The sequence below is a fragment of the Eptesicus fuscus genome, chromosome 9 (genome assembly GCF_027574615.1).
Source record: "Eptesicus fuscus isolate TK198812 chromosome 9, DD_ASM_mEF_20220401, whole genome shotgun sequence".
Lineage (NCBI taxonomy): Eukaryota > Metazoa > Chordata > Mammalia > Chiroptera > Vespertilionidae > Eptesicus > Eptesicus fuscus.
Window position 1 is genome coordinate 25,427,075 of NC_072481.1, and position 23,355 is coordinate 25,450,429.

The 23,355-nt window shown below is 40.8% G+C and overlaps 1 protein-coding gene, 1 long non-coding RNA gene and 1 pseudogene across 2 annotated transcripts in view; 2 read left to right on the forward strand and 1 right to left on the reverse strand.

The window, feature by feature from the left end:
* Positions 1 to 23,355, forward strand: part of MACF1 (microtubule actin crosslinking factor 1) — a 239,421-nt gene that overhangs the window by 84,879 nt on the left and 131,187 nt on the right. Inside the window, exons 25-35 of the mRNA XM_054721590.1 lie at positions 218 to 387; positions 4,589 to 4,767; positions 5,396 to 5,534; positions 6,626 to 6,819; positions 8,036 to 8,198; positions 9,627 to 9,710; positions 12,207 to 12,314; positions 12,506 to 12,604; positions 14,690 to 14,842; positions 15,134 to 15,222; positions 20,409 to 20,544. Of these exons, the coding sequence (XP_054577565.1) occupies positions 218 to 387; positions 4,589 to 4,767; positions 5,396 to 5,534; positions 6,626 to 6,819; positions 8,036 to 8,198; positions 9,627 to 9,710; positions 12,207 to 12,314; positions 12,506 to 12,604; positions 14,690 to 14,842; positions 15,134 to 15,222; positions 20,409 to 20,544 (1,514 nt within the window). The remainder of the gene's footprint in view (positions 1 to 217; positions 388 to 4,588; positions 4,768 to 5,395; positions 5,535 to 6,625; positions 6,820 to 8,035; positions 8,199 to 9,626; positions 9,711 to 12,206; positions 12,315 to 12,505; positions 12,605 to 14,689; positions 14,843 to 15,133; positions 15,223 to 20,408; positions 20,545 to 23,355) is intronic.
* LOC114235067 (U6 spliceosomal RNA) lies at positions 1,472 to 1,572 on the forward strand (annotated as a pseudogene).
* On the reverse strand, positions 10,124 to 23,270 carry LOC129150391 (uncharacterized). Its single transcript, XR_008557139.1, has 3 exons — positions 23,165 to 23,270; positions 14,078 to 14,111; positions 10,124 to 10,270 (listed from the first exon to the last, which is right to left on the reverse strand). It is a non-coding gene; the product is annotated as an uncharacterized LOC129150391 (long non-coding RNA).

The window sequence follows — 23,355 nt, forward strand, 5'->3', positions numbered from 1 at the left end:
GAAAGATAATATTTATAATTATCTTTATATAGTTATATAATTCCGGGACTTTAGGATCAGGCAATAGGTTCCCCATTTAAGGCCTTGCTTTCATTGGTGGAATATCAGGTCTGCTGGAACTATTGGTACCCTCTTGTCTGAGGGTGAGTCTGTTTTTCCCAGACTTGCTGATCTTTACTGTGGTGTGTAATGGTCTTCTGTGCTTATGTATTCACAGAGGACAAAGAGGAAACTGTAGCCAAGATGTACATTTCAGAGCTGAAGAATATCCGGCTGCGCCTAGAAGAGTGTGAACAGAGGCTAGTCAAACGAATTCAGACCCCAGCCAGCTCTGGGACTGACAAAGATGCCCGGCAGGACAGTGCATTAAGGATTGCAGAGCAAGAGGTAAGCCCTAAGAGAAAGGGGGGTGTTAGTTGCACAGTAAATGCTTTCAGAATGAATTGGACAGCAAGAGAGTATGGGTCCTAAGAAATAAGGCAATAGACTCATGGCGATCCTACTTCCCGGCAGCCTGTAAGTGCCTTTACCAATGGAAAAGCTTGATTTCAGCTCCCACTGTATTGCTGAATGTTGATTAGTTTCTTACACGGTTGGGAAGGCAAGCAGACTGGTGAGCTGCTCTAAGCGCTGCATTTGGCTTTGTATTTAAAGACTGCTTTGTGGAGATGCTCTCTGCTCTCTTATGTGTATGTTACTTTCTATTACATGGTTACTGCCAGCTATGTGACTCAAAAATGTTAAAGAATCAGATTCTACTCTGAGTTTTAGTGCACTTTCTCTGTGACTTTGAGCAAATTAACTCTCATCTTTAGTTTTCTTTCTTATAAAATGGAGATAATATGTGAGTCACAGACTTGTTTTGAAAATTAAGTAACATAGTGCATATAATAAACTTTCTGGAAAAATAAAATGCTATAAAAATGTAGGGTAGTATTCTTGAAGTAAAAGCAGCAAATACTAGTTGCTTTATTAAGTGCTCAAAGGCATGCGAAGAAAAGTTGCTTTTGGTGTATAGTGTACTTAAAAAAAGAATAAAATGTTTAAGTCACAAGAAACTTCAGTATAAGACAGGTTGTAAAGCCCTAGCCAGTTTTGTTCAATGGATAGAGCATCAGCCCGCAGACTGAAAGGTCCCGGGTTTGATTCTGGTCAAGGGCACATATCTGGGTTGTAGGCTCAATCCCAGGCCCTGGATGAGGCATGTGCAGGAGGCAACCAATTGCTGTGTCTCTCTCACATCAATGTTTCTTTCTGTCTCTTCCCCTCCCTTCCAACTCTTTTCTAAAAATCAGTGGGGGAAAAAATATCCTCTGGTGAGGATTAACAGAAAAAAAAAAAAGAGAGAGAGAGAGAGGTTTTAAGATAGCACCTAGTGTATTTCCAATTAACATTGCTCTAGGAATTTAGAGCGTTATAGAACATTTCTGCTTGGGGTAGTATGAGAGAGCTCTGTGAAGAATACTAGATTTGGTGCTCACTTTTCCAATATACTAAAATTGGAATAATACAGAAATTAGCATGGCCTCTGTACAAGATGACACAGAAATTTGTGAAGCATTCCATATTTTTATTGCCTGTTTGCTCCAGGATCTTATTCTCACAGAATACTTACCATTTAATTAAAATCTACCATCAAAAAAACCCTTAGATTTGATCTGAGAGCTTTAAGGGAATGAAAAGAATGGCTAATGAGGTGTCATTTTTTTTTTTTTTTTACCTTTCTTAATTTTTCTTAAGCTTGAAGAGGAGGTTGAGAGGGCAGTGTAATTTTCATTGGCCTAAAGGGATCTAATTTACCTATATGAATCATATATGAACCTGTAATTCTTATATTGAAATGTTTTACTTTTCTGTAATGATCCGAAATCTATTTGTGCCTACAAAATAAAACATTCTAGGAGATGAAGGTTAATATTCAGCTCTTCTAAAGGACCTCTTTTTTTTTTTTTACTTTTTATGAAATAGATTCAGATATACAAAAGTATTGTTTTTTTCCCATTAACTTTTAGAAAAAGGAAGAGAGACACAGAGAGAAACATCAGTGTGAGAGAGGAAGGAGAGGAGAAAGGAGAGAGAGTGAGAGAGAGATCTGAGGTACATCAATCCACTGCCTTCTGCACACTCCCCAACCGGGGATCAAATCTGCAACCCACGCATGGGCCCTGACCAGTAATCAAACCAGCCACCCCTTGGTGTATGGGATGATGCCCAACCAGCTGAGGTACATGGGCCAGGGCTCAGATATACAGAAGTTTTTATTCTTCACCTAGATTTATCCTTCACCTAGATTCCCCAAATGTTAACTTTTTTTTACATTAGCTTTACATTTTTTTCAACATTTATGTATACATAATATTTTCTTTCTTGAGGGAAACTTCCAGAAATTATGTCCTTTAACCCCTAAATACTTCAGTGTGCATTTCCAAAAATAAGATAGTCTCTTATGTCACCATAGGACAATAATTAAAATTAGGAAATGAATATTGATGTAAGAATTTATTAAAATTTTATCAGTTGACCTAATAACCCTTTTTGGGGTGGCATCCCAACCCACCCTATTCCCCTTGTAAAAAAAAAAAAAAAAAAAAGTAATTTTGGTACAGGATTCAATCCAGTATCACACATTGCATTTAGTTGTGATATCTCTTTACATTTCTTTAACCTGAAACCATTATTTTTTTTTATTATTGTTTAAAGTATTACAAGTAGTAGTACATATGTCTCCTTTTTTTCCCCATTGACCTTCCCCCGGCCTTCCCTACCCCCGGAACATGCCCTCAAACGGTTATTTTTTATAGTCTTTCATGAGCTTAACATTTTTGAATAGCGCAGGCCTTTTATTTTGCAAAATGTCCCTCTATTTGTGTTTATCTGAGACTTCTTCACGATTAGAAATAGGTTACACATTTTTGGTAGGAATACTACAGAAGTGTTACTGTGTCCTTGGTGAATAATACTCAGGAGACGTGTTATGTTGATTTGTCCCATTACTGGTGATAATTTTTATCACTTGTTGATATTTTCCCCTTTGTACTTACTATCAATTTGTGGGGAGATACTTTGAGCCTACTATGTAAATATCTTGTTTTACAGCAAACTTTCACCAACTAGTTTTAGCATCTGTTGTTGACTCTTTTTTTAAAAAAAATATATTTTATTGATTTTTTACAGAGAGGAGGGGAGAGGGATAGAGAGCTAGAAACATCGGTCAGCTGCCTCCTGCACACCTCCCCCCCCCCCCCCACTGGGTATGTGCCCACAACTATGGTACATGCCCTTGACCGGAATCGAACCTGGGACCCTTGAGTCCCCAGGCCGACGCTCTATCCACTGAGCCAAACTGGTTAGGGCTGTTGTTGACTCTTGACTGAATAATTGTTAGTATGACTGTTGCCAAAAAGGCATTTTCTAATTTTGTCATTCCTTTTGCAGTATTTAATTTCTATTCTATCAAATGGAAAGAGCTTGCCTCCCCACCTCTCTCCTTCTTTATGTCAGTATAGATAGACTGATGAATTCATTTTTTTTTCAGTGGTTTGTAGTTTGCTACTACCTTTATTTTGATGTTCAAAATATTCCAAATTTAGTAATTGGTAGCCCCTTCAAGCTGGTTCCTATGTCATTTTAGTGTTTTTGACAGCTTAATTGTTGCTTTAATGGAAGGATGGAATTTTGGGGTTCTTACCCCACCATTTTTGGTGATGTCACTCCTAGTTCCTATGTCATTTTAACATGTCATCATTATTCTTTAAGTGCTTTATTAATTCTTAATAAAACAAAATATTCCAGGTTCACCTTGCCCTAGCTAGCCCCAACCCTGGGATCAGTCATTTCTCCAAGGAGTCCTGCTGCTTTTAGGAGGAGAATGTTATTTAGAAACCAAGATTTGGGTGCTGAGTGTGCTCACCGTTGTTGGGATGTCATTGCTCTAGGACTGCTCAGCAGATAGAGCTAGAAAAATGCATACTTAAAAATACATATGCAAACACATACAAACACACTCCTATGTTTTACACACATATTTATACATGTACATATAAATATACATATGTGTGAGTATGTATATATAAATATATCACAAAAGTATATCAGTATCAGTCTGTCACACACATACACACGCAAAAACAACAACAACATCTATGATTTTATGTGTATCTTATCTCCATCCAGTTCCACGGGGCTTATTCTGACCTTTCCTCCTTCCCTTCCCCAAGACTGAAAAACCTACTTGATATTATCCTTAGCAAATTCACTTATTATTCAGTTCTTACATGTACAGAGAGTACTTTTAGAATTGCTAAGTCTTATTACTAAAAAAAACAAACCTATTAACTGGAGTTCAACATTTACTTATAGTTCTTTTTGTTGTTTGCCTAAAAGTATATTAACAGTCCAGATACATTGTTCAGAAATTGTGTGTGTGTTCTTCCCCTTCCCCCCCCCCCCTGCAGTGCTGTTTCAGAGTTTATTCAACCACTCTCTTATAGATGGCATTTAGGTGGCTTCCAGTATTTTGCTGTTACAAAGACTTCTTCCTAACTTGTTTAATCTCTCTTATCTTTACTGTATGTCTTGTTCCTGACAGCATACCCAGGACGATTTGCAACAACTGAGGTCAGACTTGGATGCTGTTTCCATGAAATGCAACAGTTTTCTTCATCAGTCCCCATCTGGTTCAAGTGTTTCAACTCTGCACTCAGAACTCAATCTGCTGGTAGAGAAAATGGACCGTGTGTATGGTCTCTCCACCGTCTATCTGAATAAGTGAGTGAGCTGAGGACTTGGGTCCAAATGGCAATGTTTCCATTGGGATGAGAAGGGGAGGTGCCTGGAGTGTTTCAATCAAGAGAGATTGCAGATCTTGAAGATTGTGTACCCATGATAAGAGACCATGGCTTCAGTTCAAGTATGAAGTGGGTACATTTGGGCTCCATTGAACAAATGTCAGTGGAGAGTTGATTTGCAGTGTTAGGATTCTTTTGTACCCCATTTCTGTTTGATTAGATATCTCTAAAAAATAAAAATAAAAAAGAAAGAAAGCAAGAAAGAAAAAGGGACACTAAAGAATAAAAAGTAAATATTTAAGTAAACTACGTACAAGTCTTTGAAGCTCTTCCCTCTAACTGCCTATCTCCAACTGTGACCTTGAGGAGAAGCAGATTGTCGATGCTTCATAGTATTGTTTCTGGCCTCACAGAGTCTACCATGTGTGTGTGTGTCCCACTGCCACCTAGAATTTTATTTTGAATTGGCTTAAATTGGCACCACATATACCATGTTCTCTTATTTTTATGAAATTGCTTTTTTACAGTTATGTTTTGTGAACTTCTCCTTTGTGTTCCAGGTCTGTAGCCCATTTCATGTGTTAATGAAAGTGATTTTATCCTCATAGGCTCAAGACAATTGATGTTTTAATGCGTAGCATTCAGGATGCTGAGCTCTTGGTCAAAGGTTATGAGATCAAGCTGAGTCAAGAAGAAGCAGTACCAGCAGATCTCTCAGCTCTGGAGTCCCATCGCTCTACATTACGGGTTCGTTGCTCTGAGTTTCTTAGGAGGTTGACTTAATACAGGGGTAAGCAAAAGTAGGCTTACAGTTGTATGTGAAAGACAGAGTTTCTACTTGTATTATTATTTATTAACTAGAGTCCCAGTGCATGATTGAATCATGCACGTGTAGGGTCCCCTACACGCTTTCGCTTTTCGCGGTGGAGCTGGGTGCCTCTCCGCTGGTGCACCAGGCCTTTCAGAAGCCTCCGGCTCGGCGGAGGATTCTGAAAGGCCTGGTGCCGGAGCAGATAGGCACCCAGCTCCCCCACTTTTGATGGTCCGTGGCCGCTGAGGGGGGCTGCCTGAGGGGGGCTGCCGTGGACACCTGGCTACCATGCCGTTGAGAGGCGCAGCTGGGTGTCCGCGGCAGGCCCCCTCAGCGGCCGCGGATCTGGCCGTTGAGAGGCACAGGGGGCGTGAGTCCTGCCCCCTGCGCCTCTCAACAGCAGGGTAGCCCCCCTCAGTGGCAGCGGATCCGTGCCTCTCAATGGCCAGATAGGCCACCCCCGAGTCCCGCCCCCCAGCCTCCCGCCGCCCAATCGTGGGCGTAGCGGAGTGATGATAATTTACATGTTACTCTATTATTAGATAGGATTATTGTATTATTTATTTGTATTACAACTGTAAATCTAATTTTGCCCACCCCTGTATATCCAGGGCTTTGAGGTAGCAGAGAAATACAGTTTTGGATGGTATGACACTGGTTTTAAGTTTGTATTTGAACTGGGAAGAATATCATATTTAATATATTTTAATATGTTTTCAAAGAATAGATAGGTAAGAAAACCAAGAGTCAGATTGGCTAAATGACTTACTTGGTTTCATAGCTTATAAGTGATAGAGCCAGGTTCCAAACACAAGTTCTTTGCACATTTCTCTCTACTATACTGCCTGCCCTTGGCTGCCCTGTGTGCTTGAGGACATGGAGGCATTTCTGGCACAGACATTATGGGGTCTAGCTTCTGAATCACAGATATAATGTGACACGTCCTTGTTGTCTACCTTAGTCTGAGTCTTTCTTACCTCAGCATGGAATATTTTTAATCTTGTATTGCTGTGCTTGTTTTGAATAGCGCTGGCTTAGTGATGTCAAGGATAAGAATTCAGTGTTTTCAGTCCTGGATGAGGAAATTGCCAAGGCCAAGGTGGTGGCAGAGCAGCTGAATCGTCTGACCCCAGAGCGAACCCTGGATTTGGAGCGCTGCCAGGAGAAAGGCTCCCAGCTGCAGGCACGCTGGCACCGGGTCATTGCCCAGCTTGAGACCCGGTGAGTGGCAGCCCTACCCTTTTCTCCTGTTAGTGGTCAGGGACTAGATTTTAAACAAACTAGGATTATATCTGTGTATTCGTGTTTAAAGGTAGGAATTGATAGGGAGAGGTAGAATGAAATGATGTTATGAATTTTGTTATGAGTCGGCAGTGATGGTCATAGTGCCTCTCCTGTGTCCGAGTCGTACCTGCTTCAGTGATGATGACAGTAGGATGGAAAGAGGACGTGGTGATCTTCTCTCAGGGACAGCACCGGGGTTTCGGGCCTCACTTTACTAGCTTTGAATCTAAATATGAACCATTTTCATAGTGGGCCTTTGCAGAATTTCTTGCTTTCTTTCATTTGCTAATTCATTGGTTTTATCCCTACAACTTGAGATCCTACTTCTGATGACTAATTTGAATAAGAAAGATCGAAAACTACTTATCTGGAGCTAGGCTGGGTAGGCAGATATATAGGGAGAGGAGTTATAGTAACTCATATATAAGTTTGGATTGATTCTCTATAATTGAGTTATTATTCCAGTGCTAGCTAGGCTAACAAAAATGTTATAAGAAATAACAGTAGCCCTAACCGGTTTGGCTCAGTGGATAGAGCATCGGCCTGTGTGGACTGAGGGGTCCCAGGTTTGATTCCAGTCAAGGGCATGTACCTTGGTTGCGGGCACATCCCCAGCAGGAGGTGTGCAAGAGGCAGCTGATCAATGTTTCTCTCTCATCGATGTTTCTAACACTCTATCCCTTTCCCTTCCTGTCTGTAAAAAATCAATAAAATATATATTTTTTAAAATAACAGTAAATAATTACTATTTTTCACCCACCCTACCTCCACTGCCCTCCTCAAGAAATTAGAGTGATCATAAATAATAGCTGGGGTAACCTGACAGGTACTCTGTCATCAGGGACAGAACTGTACACTCAGTACTACCTTACTGGCAACCTGGTAATCCTTGGCCATCTAGGTAAAAAATTTGACAAGGATTATCATGGGATGCCAGGCCCTGGGCAGTTTCTAGGGCCACCAGGACACAACTGTACCATAGGGCACTGGGTACATGCATAACTCTCAGCATAGTATTGGTGTTCCCCTCAAGTAAAGATGTATCCTCTGTGGTTGAGCTCAGCTGGACGCATAGGCTCCTGAGGGAATTGTCTCATTTACTTCATTGTATTGACACCAAATATCTAACGGCAGTTTTTCTCTGCTCCTCCAGCCAATCTGAACTAGAAAGTATCCAGGAAGTTCTGGGAGATTACCGAGCCTGCCATGGAACTCTCATCAAATGGATTGAGGAAACCACTGCCCAGCAGGAAAGGATGAAGCCAGGCCAGGCAGAGGATAGCAGAGTGCTTTCGGAGCAGCTCAGCCAGCAGACGGTGGGTGCAGCAGTAGCACAGTGGAAGTTGGCAGGGGCTGGGGGTTAGTTCATCATAAAAGATGATGTGCTAGCAATTAAGCTTCACCTAAATGGTAAGACATTCTGAGCCCTGTCTTTTGAAAAGGTTCAAGCAGGATGGTCTCAAGATACTGGTGTTGCATTTAGCCCAGATTTAAGGTCCCTTTTAATGCTGAGTTTCTTTGAGTATAATATTGAAATCACTTGATGGACAGGTTAAAATTATTTTGGTTTTGCCCTGGCCAATTTTGCTCAGTGGTTAGAGCATCAGCTCTCACACCAAAGGGTCGAGGGTTTGATTCCTGGTCAAGGGCACATACCTCAGTTGCAGGCTCCTTCCCAGTCTGGTCAGGCACATGCATGAGGCAACCAAGTGATGTTTCTCTATCACATTGATGTGTCTCTCTCTGTCTCTGTCTCTCTCTCTCTCTCCCCCTCTCCCTCCCTCTCTTTCTCCCTCTCTCTCTCCCCCTCTCCTCTCCCCCTCTCTCTCTCTCCTCCCCTCCCTCCCTCTCCTCTGCTTTCTAAAAAAAATTTAAAAATCAATGGAACGAGTATCCTCAGGTGAGGATTAAAAGAAAGTATTATTTTGTTTCTTATTTTGGTTTATTTTTTAAGCCTCACCTGAGGTTATGTTTTTATTGATTTTAGAGAGAGAGAGGAAGCAGTGGGAGGGAGAGAGAAAACACATCAGTTGCCTCCCAAATGCACCCTGACTGGGGATTGAACCTGCAACTTAGGTATGTGCCCTGACTGGAAATTGAACCTGCAACCTTTTGGTGTAGAATAATGCTCCAACCAACTGAGCCAACTGGCCAGGGCTGGTTTATTTTGTTTCTTGATATTTAATTTTATTTTAGAAGGATTAGAATATGGAGGAATGCAAACCCAGGGAAAGCTGTGAGTGTAAGAAAATTATTTCATTCAAAGCAGTTTTTATTTGTTGGTATCTTGGGGTCTATTGTTTTGTTTAGCATTACGGTTAGGTTGCCTGGATTTCAATCCTGGTTTGCTCACTAAGCAAATTACTTAATCTCTCAGTGTTCTACTTCCCCATCAATAAAACGAGCATAGTCTATTATTTGTTCAGCTGACCTCAAAGTTATTGTTGTTAGGATTAAATGGAGGGATACATGTAAAATACTTAGAATAGTGCTTTTCAAAGTGTGGACTCCACACCAGTAGCATCATCTGGGAACATGTCAGAAATGCAAATTCTCAAACCTAAACCCAAACCTACTGAATCAGAAACTCTGGAGGTGGGGCCCAGCAATCTGTGATTTATGCTGTCTTCCAGATGATTCTGATGCAGGTAAGGTTTGAAAACCATACCTTAGAACCTAATAGATGCTCAGCTGATTCAGTGATGGTAATGACAATGGTAATGGTGTGATATTTTGGTTCCTAGGATCTGTTTGCAGAAATTGAGAGAAATCAGACAAAACTGGACCAGTGTCAAAAATTTTCCCAGCAGTACTCCACGGTTGTAAAGGTAACTCTGCCATGTCCCAAAAGGAACATGTGACCTTCCGCTTAGGAAGACCTGCATTGTCACTGTAGGTTTCCCACTGCAGCTCTTCTGCTGCAGGCTGGTCCCAGCCTTCAGTTAGTGCAGCTGGGTACTGCTCATGGCCCACATTGGAGGGTGCTCAGAGAGGCACCAGGTGTCAGCTATGATTTGAAGAGTCTTCATTTGGTGACTCACAGGCCTCTTAAACTTAATATGTCAAAAACAGAATATTTGGGTTTTCTCATCATCTTGCTTATCTCAGGATATAGTGTCACCATTTTCCTATTTGCTGAGGCAAAAAAAACACACCACAGTGACCCTTAACAGTTCTTTTTGCCTTAAACTTTATGTTCAGTCTTTGAAGGAGTTGGCTCCATCTTCCTATATGTCTTGGACTTGACTGCCTCTCATTACCCACCCCTCACCATGTCCCTGGCTCACGTCTAAGTGAGGCATCTTCCTTAGACCACTGCACCGCCTCCGAGCTGAACGCCGGCTTCTGCTCCTGCCCACAGGCTGTTTTCCCACAGTCGCAGAATCACCTTTTTAGAGAAACTACATGTCACAGAATTTCAGACACCAACTATTATATGCACTATCAAAAAAGCAGAAACTCTGCGACTTATGCAAATGCCATTGATTGTAAAACATATTCTAATTCTGGAGCTACTAAAATATGGGGAAAATTTGTACCTTACAATAGATGAAACATAGTAAATTAGATCATATTATTCTCTTGCTCAAAACTTTCCAAAGATTATATCATGTTCATAATAAAATTTTAGATTCTTATATGGTTTATGAGCCATGTCTGATCTGCCCTCCTCCCCATTTCTCTGATAACATCTTTACATAAAAATGACCTGTGATTATTATATATGTATTTGTTTATTATGTGTCTTCTCACTACAATGTAAGTTCCAGGGGAGGGGCAAGGTTTTCTCTGGCTTGATTTCTACTATGTGTGTAGCACTCAGAACAATGGCGGACACATAGTAGATGCTCCACAAATAATTTTTGGTGTACGGGATGATGCTTCAACCAACTAAGCCACCAGGCCAGGGCTATTTTTGAATGAATGCATTTCTTTAGTTAACAGCAGAAGACTTGGTGTCACTAAGATTTGAGTTCACAACCTAGCTTCACCGTTTTCAGGCTTTAGAGCACTTAGCCTCTCTGATTATCTGTTGCAATATGTACACAGTGGGAACAGTAACAACCCCACCGAGTGATTGTAAATATTAAATGGGATAATGTATGCATAGGACAGTGCTGCAAACCTAAATACATTCAGTAAATGGTAGCACGTGCTTATATTATTATTACTCTTTTATTATTACCACTACTATTGTTTTTCTTTAGGTCGCTTAAGGCACCTATTCCATGTTTTCCTCCTGCATTGTTTTCTATGTAGACAACAGAAAGCAGGATATTCTAGGCAAAAGGAACTGCATAATCAAAGGCACAGAGGAATGAACATACAATGATTAGATGAGGAAATAGGGAATATTCTAGTTTAGCTAGGAGGAGGCTGGGCCCAGCCTTAAAAAGGCCTGGTTCAGTTCTTTTGCTTTACTTACTATTCTTGCTACTCAAAATGTGGCCTTTGAACCAGGAGCAACTTGTTAGAAACGCAGAATCTTCAACCTCCCAAATCAGAATCTGCATTTTAACAAGACCTCCAGATGATTTGTATGCATGTTGATATTTGAGAAATTTTCGCTCTAGGTCATTGAAAACTTTTAAGCAGAGGAAAAAAGTGGTCATCTTTGTTTTAGAAAAGTTATTTTGGTTGTCCTAGAAAAGTTACTCTGGTGGAGAGTAACTAAGAAGCTCTTGTACTTGTCTTGTAAGAGATGAAGAGGGCCTGACTAGGGCATCACTCTCAGGATTACAGGGGACATGGCAAGAGCATGGCCATATGAGTAGAGCATTGGTTTAGGGATTCTAATCTTGACTTTGTTGCTCACCCACTAGTTAATTAGGGAAATTCACTTCCTGTCTCTGGGCTTTAGTTGCCCATGCATGGAAAGGATGGTCAGTAAACAAACTGCAAACTGAGAGGTCAGCAACTATGACCCACAGGCTAAATCTAGCCTGTACACCTATTTTCATATGTGTCCCATAAGAGGTGGCTAAAAAAAGGGGGGCAAATAATACTTTGTGACACGTGAAATTTATAGGACCTTCATTCAGCTGTCAGTGTCCATAGGTAAAGTTTTATTCTAATACAACCATACTCTTTCATTTACATATTGTCTATGGCTGCTTTCATTTACAATGGCAGACTTGAGTAGCTGTGACAGAGATAGCATGGCCCAATAGTGTCCATCTGGCCCAATACAGGAAAACTTTCTAACTTTCAGTTTAACAGATCACCAAAATGCCTTCCAGTAATGAAATACTCTGATTTCTGTTACATGATGTGTGTGAGCTATAAAGCCCTATGTAAACATAGTGACATTTCTTCCTTCTCAGGACTACGAATTGCAACTGATGACATACAAGGCCTTTGTGGAATCACAGCAGAAATCCCCTGGCAAGCGCCGTCGCATGCTTTCCTCTTCAGATGCCATCACACAAGAGGTGAAAGGGTGGGGAGAGGACATGTGCCACTGTCTTCCCTTAAGGAGATTCCTTGTCTGGGTTGTGCAGTTTGATTTACAGCTCACCTTTCTGTTGAGCATGTGACTTCATGAAAACTTCCTGTTATTTTCAACTATTTAAATTTACTTTTCTGGTGGGTAATTTATCTAAATTGTTTTTTTGAACCATAGTTCATGGACTTAAGGACTCGCTATACAGCATTGGTGACCTTAACAACTCAGCATGTAAAATATATCAGTGATGCGCTCCAGCGGCTGGAAGAGGAGGAGGTAAGGACAGTTGGGTCCTAAATCGTCTTGAAAGTGGAATTTAAAACCCTGTGTCTCATCCCTAGCCGGTTTGGCTCAGGACAGAACATTGGCCTGCACACTGAAGGGTCCTGGGTTTGATTCTGGTCAAGGGCACATGCTCGGATTTCGGGCTCGATCCCCAGTAGTGGGTGTGCAGGAGGCAGCGGGTCAATGATTCTCTCTCTCTCTCTCTCTCTCTCTCTCTCCCTCTCCTCTCTCTCCCTCTCCCTCTCCCACTCCCTTCCTCTCTGAAATAAAAAAATATATATTTAAAAACAACAACAAAATCCCCCCAAAAACCTGTGCCTCATCTGTCAAAAGGTAAAGTGCACACACAGCCAATTTTCTTAATTCATAGTAGTTGTGTTCTATGAGGTTGCTGAAAACACTGCATTGGTGAATACTGAACTCTTTGCAGCTGGAGAAATATAGGGTTAGGTTCCTACAAGCCTCTGGTCACAACATTTTTGTTCACAGAAAATGCATAAACTTGTATTATGTGTGTTTTTCTTTAAAAACACCTGACAATATATTTTGTTGATTCACTGACATTGAACTCATGGCCAAGAGCACTATAACTCACTCCTAAACAAGACTTATATAACACACATTATCTCCATAATGCACATCACAGCCTTCCTGTGCTTAGGAATGCAAGACGGCACCTCAGCACCGCATTTGGGTTCATTTTAAACAGCGAAACCACTATCAGAAAACACAAAAATAAGAAAACCCTGGCACTCAACAGACACTTGTTTACAGTATGAAAGCTGGATCAAGGCAACAGAGTCACCTTATTCTACCCCAGCTGGGAACATTGGGCACCTGAAATATTTTGCAACCACTCTGTGCATGTCTGGGAATGACTGTGAAAATGCACAAATATTGATTTTGGGGTTATAAAAATAATAACTATTAAATCATGCTTTATTAATGACTTTTATTCACATCATTCCTTCATACTTAAAATATTTCCATATTAAAGATACTTGGAAGTGGGAATGTTGGACATAATATAGTCAGTCCTCATAATTATTCACAGATTCCATATTATGTCCAACATTCCCACCCTTAAGTATCTTTAGTATGGAAATATTTTAAGTATGAAGGAATGATGTGAATAAAAGTCATTAATAAAACATGATTTGGTAAAGGGAAATATTGGAAACATCCAGATTCTATACATGAAATGCTATGAAGCTGTTAAAAATAATAAAATAGGTTTACATGCAGTGACAAGGGAATATAATTAAAACATATTATTTTGGGGGAAAACAGGTTAGAATACTATGTATAATTATGGTCTTGTAATTATAAAAATCTGTGTATTTGTAAAATAAATTTCCATATATCCAACTATGCTTATAAAAAGAAATGCTTTTGGAAACATTAACCCATAGCAATTTTTGCCTGTGTGAATTAGCAAAATACGTCCTTTATGTCAATATCTACCTCACATGATCTCTGTAGACTTTAATCTCTTTACCTGTAAATACAAGAATTATGAAAATAAGTAAGCTGTGTATGTGAAGAGCTTTTTAAAATCACTAATTACTGAATATCCATCACATATAAAACAGTGTGCTTTTAAAGAAAGGTGCTGCCCTACCTGGTTTAGCTCAGTGGATAGAGCATCAGCCTGCGGACTGAAGGGTCCCAGGTTCGATTCCGGTCAAGGGCACATGCTTGGGTTGTGGGCTTGATCCCAAGTGGGGGTCATGCAGGAGGCAGCCAATCAATGATTCTCTCTCATCATTGATGTTTCTATCTCTCTATCCCTCTCCCTTTCTCTCTAAAATCAATAAAGATATTTAAAATAATAATAATAATAATAAATAAATAAATAAAAAATAAAGAAAGGTGCTAACCTGTATATAATGAACTTATATCCCATAGTTAGGCACTTGTGAGCAGTGCTCTCGGCTGGATAAATTATATTTAATTGGGGATTATTTTAACTGCTTACTGATTTAGGTAACTCTTGTGTCTCTATTTTAGGAAATCTGAACTTAGGCAAGTCTAATAAGATGAACCAATATACTGATTTTCTATTTTCTTTTCTAGAAAGTGGTAGAAGAGGAAAAACAGGAACATGTGGAGAAGGTGAAAGAACTTTTGGGCTGGGTGTCTACCCTAGCAAGGAATACACAAAGCAAAGCTACCTCATCCCAGACCAAAGAATTGACAGACATTGAAAAAGCTATTTTAGAACAGCAGGTAAGTAGAAGGTCTATCTTACTCTTCCTGGGTACAATAATATATGATCATGTATTAGGTGGTATAATACAAGTCACATATGGGCCACCCAGGAGGGATTGTTATCTCAGTAAATGTTAACTTATGAAGTTATCTTATAGTTCTACCTTTTTTAAAATCAGCTCTACATAGACCATTATAATCTGAGCTAAGCTGTTTTCACCTTGAATTTTTTAAAAGTTACTTCAAATAATTTTTGATTCTTTAATTTTTTTAGGTTCTGAAGCTTTTCTCTTTATTTCTACTAAATAGGTTCTGGCAGAGGAGCTGACAACCAAGAGAGAACAAGTCTCTGAGGCCATTAAAACTTCACAGATCTTCTTGGCCAAGCATGGTCATAAGTAAGTATTAGATGAGAGATTGTGGCACACCTGGGAGACCAGATCCACCTGGCTAAACCTTAGGGTCATGATGAGAATTCAGGCTGGAGAATTCAGGGCAGCAAGATTCAGATGATGAAGAACTTTGTAGTTCATGTTGAGAAATTTGCATTTTACCTTGTTGGCTATGTGGATGAATCATAAACATGATTGGATTTTGTTGAAAAAGGTTTCTAGAACAGTTTTTTTTTTAATTTTTTATTAATTAAGGTATTACATGTGTCCTTATTCTCCCATTTTACCCCCTACCCCCTACCCCCCACATTCATGCCCTTACCCCCCTGTTGTCTGTGTCCATTAGTTAGGCTTATATGCATGCATACAAGTCCTTTGGTTGATCTCTCCCCCTTACCCCCACCCTCCCCTACCTTCCCTGAGGTTTGCCGTTCTGATCGATGTTTAATAGAGAATGTGTTGACTTGGGGCAAGAGTAGAGGTTGTTCTGATAATATAGGCAAGATATGATGAGGATGGAAAGGAGACAAAGATTCTAAAGATCTTAAGAATGATGAATTTATAGAGTTTGGTGACTAACAAAAATGATCAGATATAACTCTGGTTTCTGGCTTAAGCCATTGGGTGTATGGTGATGCCACTCACCAAGAGAGGTATTACAGGAGAAGTTATGGATTGAGGGAGAAGAGGGCAGCTTTAGTTTCATATGTTAGGAACGTGAAAACCCCACAGGACATCTGAATGGAAGTGCCTAGTCCCTAGTATGTATTAGGAAGCACCTAACACATTAAGTTATCCAATGGGCAACTGCATATGTGAATTTAGAATTATTATTATTTTTTATTTTTATTTTTTTTTTGTGAATTTAGAATTAATACGAGAAGTCTAAAGCGATGGAGATTTGAGTCATCAGCATCGTAGAAACCATAAGAGTGGATTAGTTTACAAGGGCTCAGGGGTTTCTCAGTGCTTTTCGCCCTGTAAAGGAAGCCTTAGAAAAGTAAAAGGAAAATGATGAGTTATACCTCAGAACCCAAGAGAGAACAGAATTCTAAAAAGTAGGGAGTGGTTAGAAGTCAAGACTGAGACCCGTCTATTAAATTTGGCGAGTTGGAAGTTTTTGGTGACTGGTGAAAAGGTGGGGGATGATGTAAGATTTAGTGTAGTGGAGAGCACTTGAAGTGAGGAAGGTAGTGATAATGAAATTAGACACTCTTTTTTAAAAAAATATTATTTTATTTCCCTAACCACTTTGGCTCAGTGGATAGAGCGTCGGCCTGCGGACTGAAAGGTCCCAGGTTCGATTCCGGTCAAGGGCATGTACCTTGGTTGCAGGCACATCCCCAATAGGAGGTGTGCAAGTAGCAGCTGATCAATGTGTCTCTCTCATCGATGTTTCTAACTCTCCCTCTCTGTAAAAAATCAATAAAATATATATATATATATATTTATTTTTTATTGATTTGGGAGAGGGAGGGAGAGATTGAAACATCAATGATGAGAATCATTGATCGGCTGCCTCCTTCATGCCCCCTACTGGGGATTGAGCCCACAACCTGGGCATGTGCCCTTGACCGGAGTCAAACCCGGGATCCTTCAGTCCACAGGCTGATGCTCTATCTACTGAGCCAAGCCAGCTAGGGCTGAAATTAGACACTCTTTAAAGAAGCTTGACCATAGGAAAGGAAAGGAAAGAAATTATAAAGTAGAAATAATTAGAATAGAATAGAATCAATGAAGAGTTTTGTTTTCTTAAGAGATCAGCGGGAGTTAACTGTGTTTATGGACAGTGTCTCAAGGACATAAAAGGAGAAAGACTGAAGTAGTAGGAGAAAGGTGCCAGAGGATGTGAGAGAGGATAAGATTCATCACTGGGTGGAAAGTACACCTTAGACAGAGGTTGAGACAGCTTTTCTTCTGAAGTCTGAGAAAAAGGAGATTAAGAAAGGTGTGAATAAAACATTTAAAAATTAAATAAAAAAGGGAGCATTTGAGATCTTTCTCTCCCTGGCATATGTCACCAGTTGGGCTCAAATAAACTCATAAAAATTCTTTTTTTAAAAAAAGGAAAGAAAGATGTGAATATAGGTTAATATGCCAGGAGTGAAGCCAGAAAGTGAGAGAATTAGTGCCCAGTGGTCTGTATGTTGTCTTTGAAATAGGTAGAGAGCCCAGCCAGCGTGGCTCAGTGGTTGAGTGTCGACCTATGAACCAGGAGGTCATGGTTCAATTCCCGGTCAGAGCACATGCCTGGGTTGTGAGCTCAATCCCCAGTGCAGGATGTGCAGGAGGCAGCCGATCAATGATTCTCTTTCATCACTGATGTTTCTATCTCTCTCTTCCTCTCTGAAATCAATAAAAACAAATTGTTGTTTTCAATCCTCGCCAGAGGATATTTTTCCATTGATTTTTAAAGAGAATGGAAGAGAGAGGGAAAGACAGAGAGAAATATCGATATGAGAGAAATGCATAGATTGGTTGCCTCCTGCACGCGCCCTGACCAGGGCCTGGACCAGGGAGAAGTCTGCAACCAAGGTATGTGCCTTTGACTGGAATCGAACCCTTTAGTCCGCAGGCCAAATCTTTATCCACTGAGCCAAACCGTCCAGGGCTAAAAACATATTTAAAAAAAAGAAAGAAAGAAATAGATAGAGAGGTTGTTTGCCGAAAGGTTGACCAGTCACCAAAAACTTCCAACTCGCCAAATTTAATAGACGGGTCTCAGTCTTGACTTCTAACCACTCCCTTCTTTTTAGAATTCTGTTCTCTCTTGGGTTCTGAGGTATAACTCATCATTTTCCTTTTACTTTTCTAAGGCTTCCTTTACAGGGCGAAAAGCATTGAGAAGCCCCTGAGCCCTTGTAAACTAATCCACTCTTATGGTTTCTACGATGCTGATGACTCAAATCTCCATCGCTTTAGACTTCTCGTATTAATTCTGAATTTACATATGCAGTTGCCCATTGGATAATGTTGAGGGGAAAGAAGGAAGGATTGACTCAGACTACACTTAAATCCAGTGGAGGTCAGAGCCCAGTAGGATCTCTTCTGCATGGCTGTGGGATTTCTCCCTCACTGATTATACTTAGCAACCTGCATGTGGGAGCAGAGTTTGATTGATCTGGGGCTGGAGTTTTATCAGTTAATGAGCATGTAAGGAACTGATGGAGATGAATACTGTGGGGTCTGGAAAAGAGAAGAAACTAAATATAATAGGATTGATTAAGAGAAAATGGAACATCAAGGAAGACTTGGGAAATCTCAGTAAGTTGTAATATAAGTCACACAGTTCATTCTCAAAAACATAATGTATAATGAGAAAGGGAACTTGCAAAATTTACCCGATTCAAGATAGTGATTGCCTCTGGGGAGGAAGGGAAAGTAATGGGGTGGTGACAAATACACATTGGACTTTATATCTGTAATGTTTTATTTCTAAGAAAAGGATCTAAAGCAAACTTGGTAAAATTTGGTAAAGCTGGATAGTTGGGTAATGACTAAATGAGAATTTGTTTAAAATATTTCATTTTTAAAAGCGGTATAGGAGTAAAGAAAGAAAACTGGAAAGGTAGGGGTATAATTAGGAGCTATAATCAGATAGTAGATTCTTAAGTTTAAAAGTGGAAGAATTATCCGGGTGAGGCCTCGTGCACCTAGGCCCGGGTGAGCCCAAGTGGCCCTGGGTCTGGGAGAGGCCAAGCGTCCCTGGGTCCGGGTGCGACCATGTGTCCCTGGATCCGGGTGAGGCCTCGTGCACCTAGGCCCGGGTGAGCCCAAGTGGCCCTGGGTCTGGGAGAGGCCAAGCGTCCCTGGGTCCGGGTGCGACCATGTGTCCCTGGATCCAGATGAGGCCTCGTGCACCTAGGTCCGGGTGAGCCCAAGTGGCCCTGGGTCTGGGAGGGGCCAAGCGTCCCTGGGTCCGGGTGCTACCATGTGTCCCTGGATCCAGATGAGGCCTCGTGCACCTAGGTCCGGGTGAGCCCAAGTGGCCCTGGGTCTGGGAGAGGCCAAGCGTCCCTGGGTCCGGGTGAGACCATGTGTTCCTGGATCCAGATGAGGCCTCGTGCACCTAGGCCCGGGTGAGCCCAAGTGGCCCTGGGTCTGGGAGAGGCCAAGTGTCCCTGGGTCCGGGTGAAGCCAGAGCCTGGGTCCGGGTGAGGCCGTGTGCCCCTGGATCCATCCGGGTGAGGCTGGGTCCCAGGCCCGGGTGAGACCACGCGCCCCTTGGGTATGGGTGAGGCCACGTGCCCCTTAGTCCGGGTGACGCCGTGCCCCTGGGTTCGGCCGAGACCAAACCAGAGGGAGTCGGACCTCCGTTACCGCCATTTGTCCACCATCCAGAGCTGGGGGGTCAGTGCTGACATGTACACATAAGGAACTACTGGACATTGAAATTGAGTCTCAAAAGAACTGTTGGTCCAGGGGGAAGCTCGCTACAGACTGATTCATTTGCCTGTCAGCATAACTATTATTGCTCGTCTCACATTCAGTTCTTATAAGTATATATCTAGTGACACGTGATCTCGCTCATCTAGGGGAAATGATGAACAACATAGACTGAGGAACAAGAACAGAACCAGAAGCAAGGAGGCATCGATCGGACTATCGGGCCTCAGAGGGAGGATAGGGGAGGGTAGAGGGAGGGTGGGGGGAGGGGGAGAGTTCAACCAAAGAACCTGTATGCATGCATAGAAGCCTATCCAACGGTTAAGTTCAACAGGGGATTGGGGCATGCGTGGGGAGAGGGGTGGGATGGGAATGGGGGGATGAGGACAAATATGTGACACCTTAATCAATAAAGAAATTTAAAAAAAAAAAAAAAAAAAGTGGAAGAATTTTAGATGACAGCAGGGTCCAAATTTGCCCTTTATGGGTGGGGCTGAAGTGGATTGGAGGCCATTGGGATTGAGAAAATTGCAGGACTACAAGCTTAGGGTGTTATAGACAATTGGTGACATGAGCATTGACATGGTGACATGAGCATCAAGAATCATGACTTGATTTGAGATAAACAGGAAAACTGTGAGTTAGAAGCCAGTGTTCAGTGAGTATGGAGCTCTGATCAGATGATCCACAGTTAGCACTGACCAAGAAGAATATCATCCAAGGTGGAGAAGTCATGATTATAAAGCCATAGAGGAGAGTTGGAGAAAGGTTTTTCTCTAAAAGAGCTTTAATGCTTCATCTTCCAGGCTCTCAGAAAAAGAGAAAGAACAGATATCTGAGCAATTGAATGCCCTGAATAAGGCTTACCATGACCTGTGTGATGGTTCAGCAAACCAGCTTCACCAACTTCAGAGCCAGTTGGCTCAGCAGACAGAACAAAAGGTACTTTCAATTTTACTCTCCAAATGTTGGGAGGGTACCTTTTGAATGGTATGAAAGTATCCTTGCTAACTGAAAGTCATGATCACTAGCTTTCCATGACCAATGTGACTTAATTTTTTTAACCTCACCGTAGCAGCCATTTGTCTTGTGTTTCTTACCTGGGGTTCCATGATGTGTTGGTCAGTCAAAACTCTGGAAGGCATTTATGGCTAACTCTCTAGATGTGATTCACCATTTTTGTTGTCTTCCATTACATAACTTTTATGTCACAGAGCAATAAGATTATTCCTTTGTGGCATTGTTACTCAAAAGTTGATAGCCAAGAGTTCTGAATATTGAGAAAAAAAGATCATGAACCTCTTTCCCTCATACTATTTTTCATATCTACTAAATAAATAAGAAATGTTTATTTTCAAAGCAAATTGGTGGATTAGCTGCACTGACTGAGACGCTGGTTCCCCTTATCCATGGTCATCTCATCATGTGACATCTTTACCAGTTCCCACTCATGTTCATTTCCTGGACCATATGGAAGTTGTTAAGTTCTTGCTGGTTGTCCTAAGGTCTTCCTGGATACTTGTGTATATGTAAACTTACCATATTATATACATGTGTCTCTGGGATATATATATGTGTGTTTGCCTGCTTATTTCCTATGTTGTGAAGCAATGGCCAACTTACGTGGGGCAGGCCAAAATTAAAAATCATGTGGTAACCAAATTTAGTCTAGATGATGCTAAAAATGATATTCAGATAAATATTCTTTGACTCTGGTCCTTGGATATGAAATTTGTGCAGCAGGAGCTAGAGTTGTAAAGACCATAAGACAGAACCAGCTATGATTTATTTGAGAATAGATTTTCAAAAAGAAGTGCTGGTTTAGCATTCTCTGTGTAAGGTAGCCCACTTTTAATGGCTTGTTGCTTCACCATATAAGGGTGTATGTGAAAAGTTTTAACAATTGCTTGCTGAGAACATCCAGTTCTCAATTTGAAAGGTTAAAGCAAAAGGGAGAAAATAAAGAGACAAGCTGCTGAGCACCACTACATTGAGCATGATGTGTCCCTGTTACCGTTTGTGTTTCATGTGAAGTATTGTTCTGATTAACTGACATCCTTGCTTACAAGTTTCACTAACCCTTTGGAGTTTAAGCACAAATGCACAAAGGGAAAAGAGGACGACCTGTTTGGGGTTCTTTTTTGCAAAAAAAAAAATACCAAAAAAACAAAAGTCGCATGCTGGATGCTAACACCAAGCTTACACTGTGTGTGCCATACGGCTGAGCTGCTCCGTAAGGCTCTCTCTCTTATCTGCTCAAGGCGTGCCCTGCAACTCTGGTAAGTAGAAGCCTTTTATGTTTTTTCTTCTTCTTCCCCTCTTCTTCTGCTTGTTTAGGTCAGGATGCCCATGTTTGGTGGGTCTGAAAAGGATTTCTCTGGATATTTCCCAGCTCAGTGCTTCCTGCCTGTCCTCCAGTTATGAGGGTGTTGGAAGGAACAGTGTGTAGTCTTTTCTCTTAGCCTAGACTCCAGGCATTTCTTCAGTATCAGCATTCTGAGACTCCATGAATCTCACAGAAGAAATTAGAAGTTCACAAGAGAACATTTTCCTTTGTCATATTTTCTGCTTCTGAATAGTTTTACATGGATTTTCTCAAAGAAGTTTTTTCCTATATCTCAAAGGAGTCATATGGCTGTGTAATTTCTCCTTTGCTCTCTATAGAACAGATACCTAATAGATTTGCATAGCATACATTTACCTTATACAAGTTAAATTCTGTATTCTGGGTAAGAAAACAAGGGGTGTATATTGATTAATATTTTAAATAGTATGGAGGATTTGTCAGTTATTCCATTATTTGAACAAATATAGTGATATAGAGAAATGAACCAAATCAGTTTCCTCATTGCTATCCATTCTGTATTCCTTATAGTGTGCAATTAACCAAGCTTGAAATCCTCAGTGAATATTTTAAAATCTGGGGGAAATAGGTTAGAGTTTAAGGGTTTTCTTATAATTTATCAGTCTGTTTGTTTATTCATGAAATGTTTATTGGAATCCTGGTACTGTTCCTAGACTCTGAATGGGCAGAGTACCTGTCCCTCTGGTGCTGCTTCTCACGGAGACAGAAATGAAATGCATTATTTAGGCGTCAGGGAAGTGCTTGGCAGTTGTTTCAACAAGATCCTCTGTGGATAAGTTAAAGAGTTAAATAAGGATCAGAAATTAATACTGACCAAAGAAGGACAGATAAAACTATCCATAGAAAATGCAGATAAAGAACATGAACAAGAAGAGCTAGAAAGTTGGAGAGTAATAAAAGGGATGAAGTGTTGTAAGTGGTAAAACACTTGAATAATTTAATTTTTTAATACCATCATCTATAATAATAAAAGCATAATATGCTAATTAGACCAGACAGCTGAATGACCTTCCTGACGAAGCCGGGGCTGTGAGGGCCGAGACAGCCGCCGTGGCTGCGAGGGCCGAGCTCCTTGCACAAATTTCATGCATCAAGCTTCTAGTTTCATGATAAAAGGCTTCAAAATTAGAATTCTTAAGGAGCTGCTTTTAGGCTTTTTTTTTTAGACATTATATAAGAATTACCTTATTCACTCACCTCAGAACCTGACTCCTTTGTAAGATGTGACTCTACTGTACTTACCCTTCATACTCCTGGATTCAACTGGGAAGGAAGTATAATACCCCAAGATTCAGAGTCAGACTTTGATTTGATTCTAGAACTCACTAGTTTGTGACCTTGAACCCATTACCTAGCTTCTCTGTGCCTCATTTTCTTATCTTCAAACT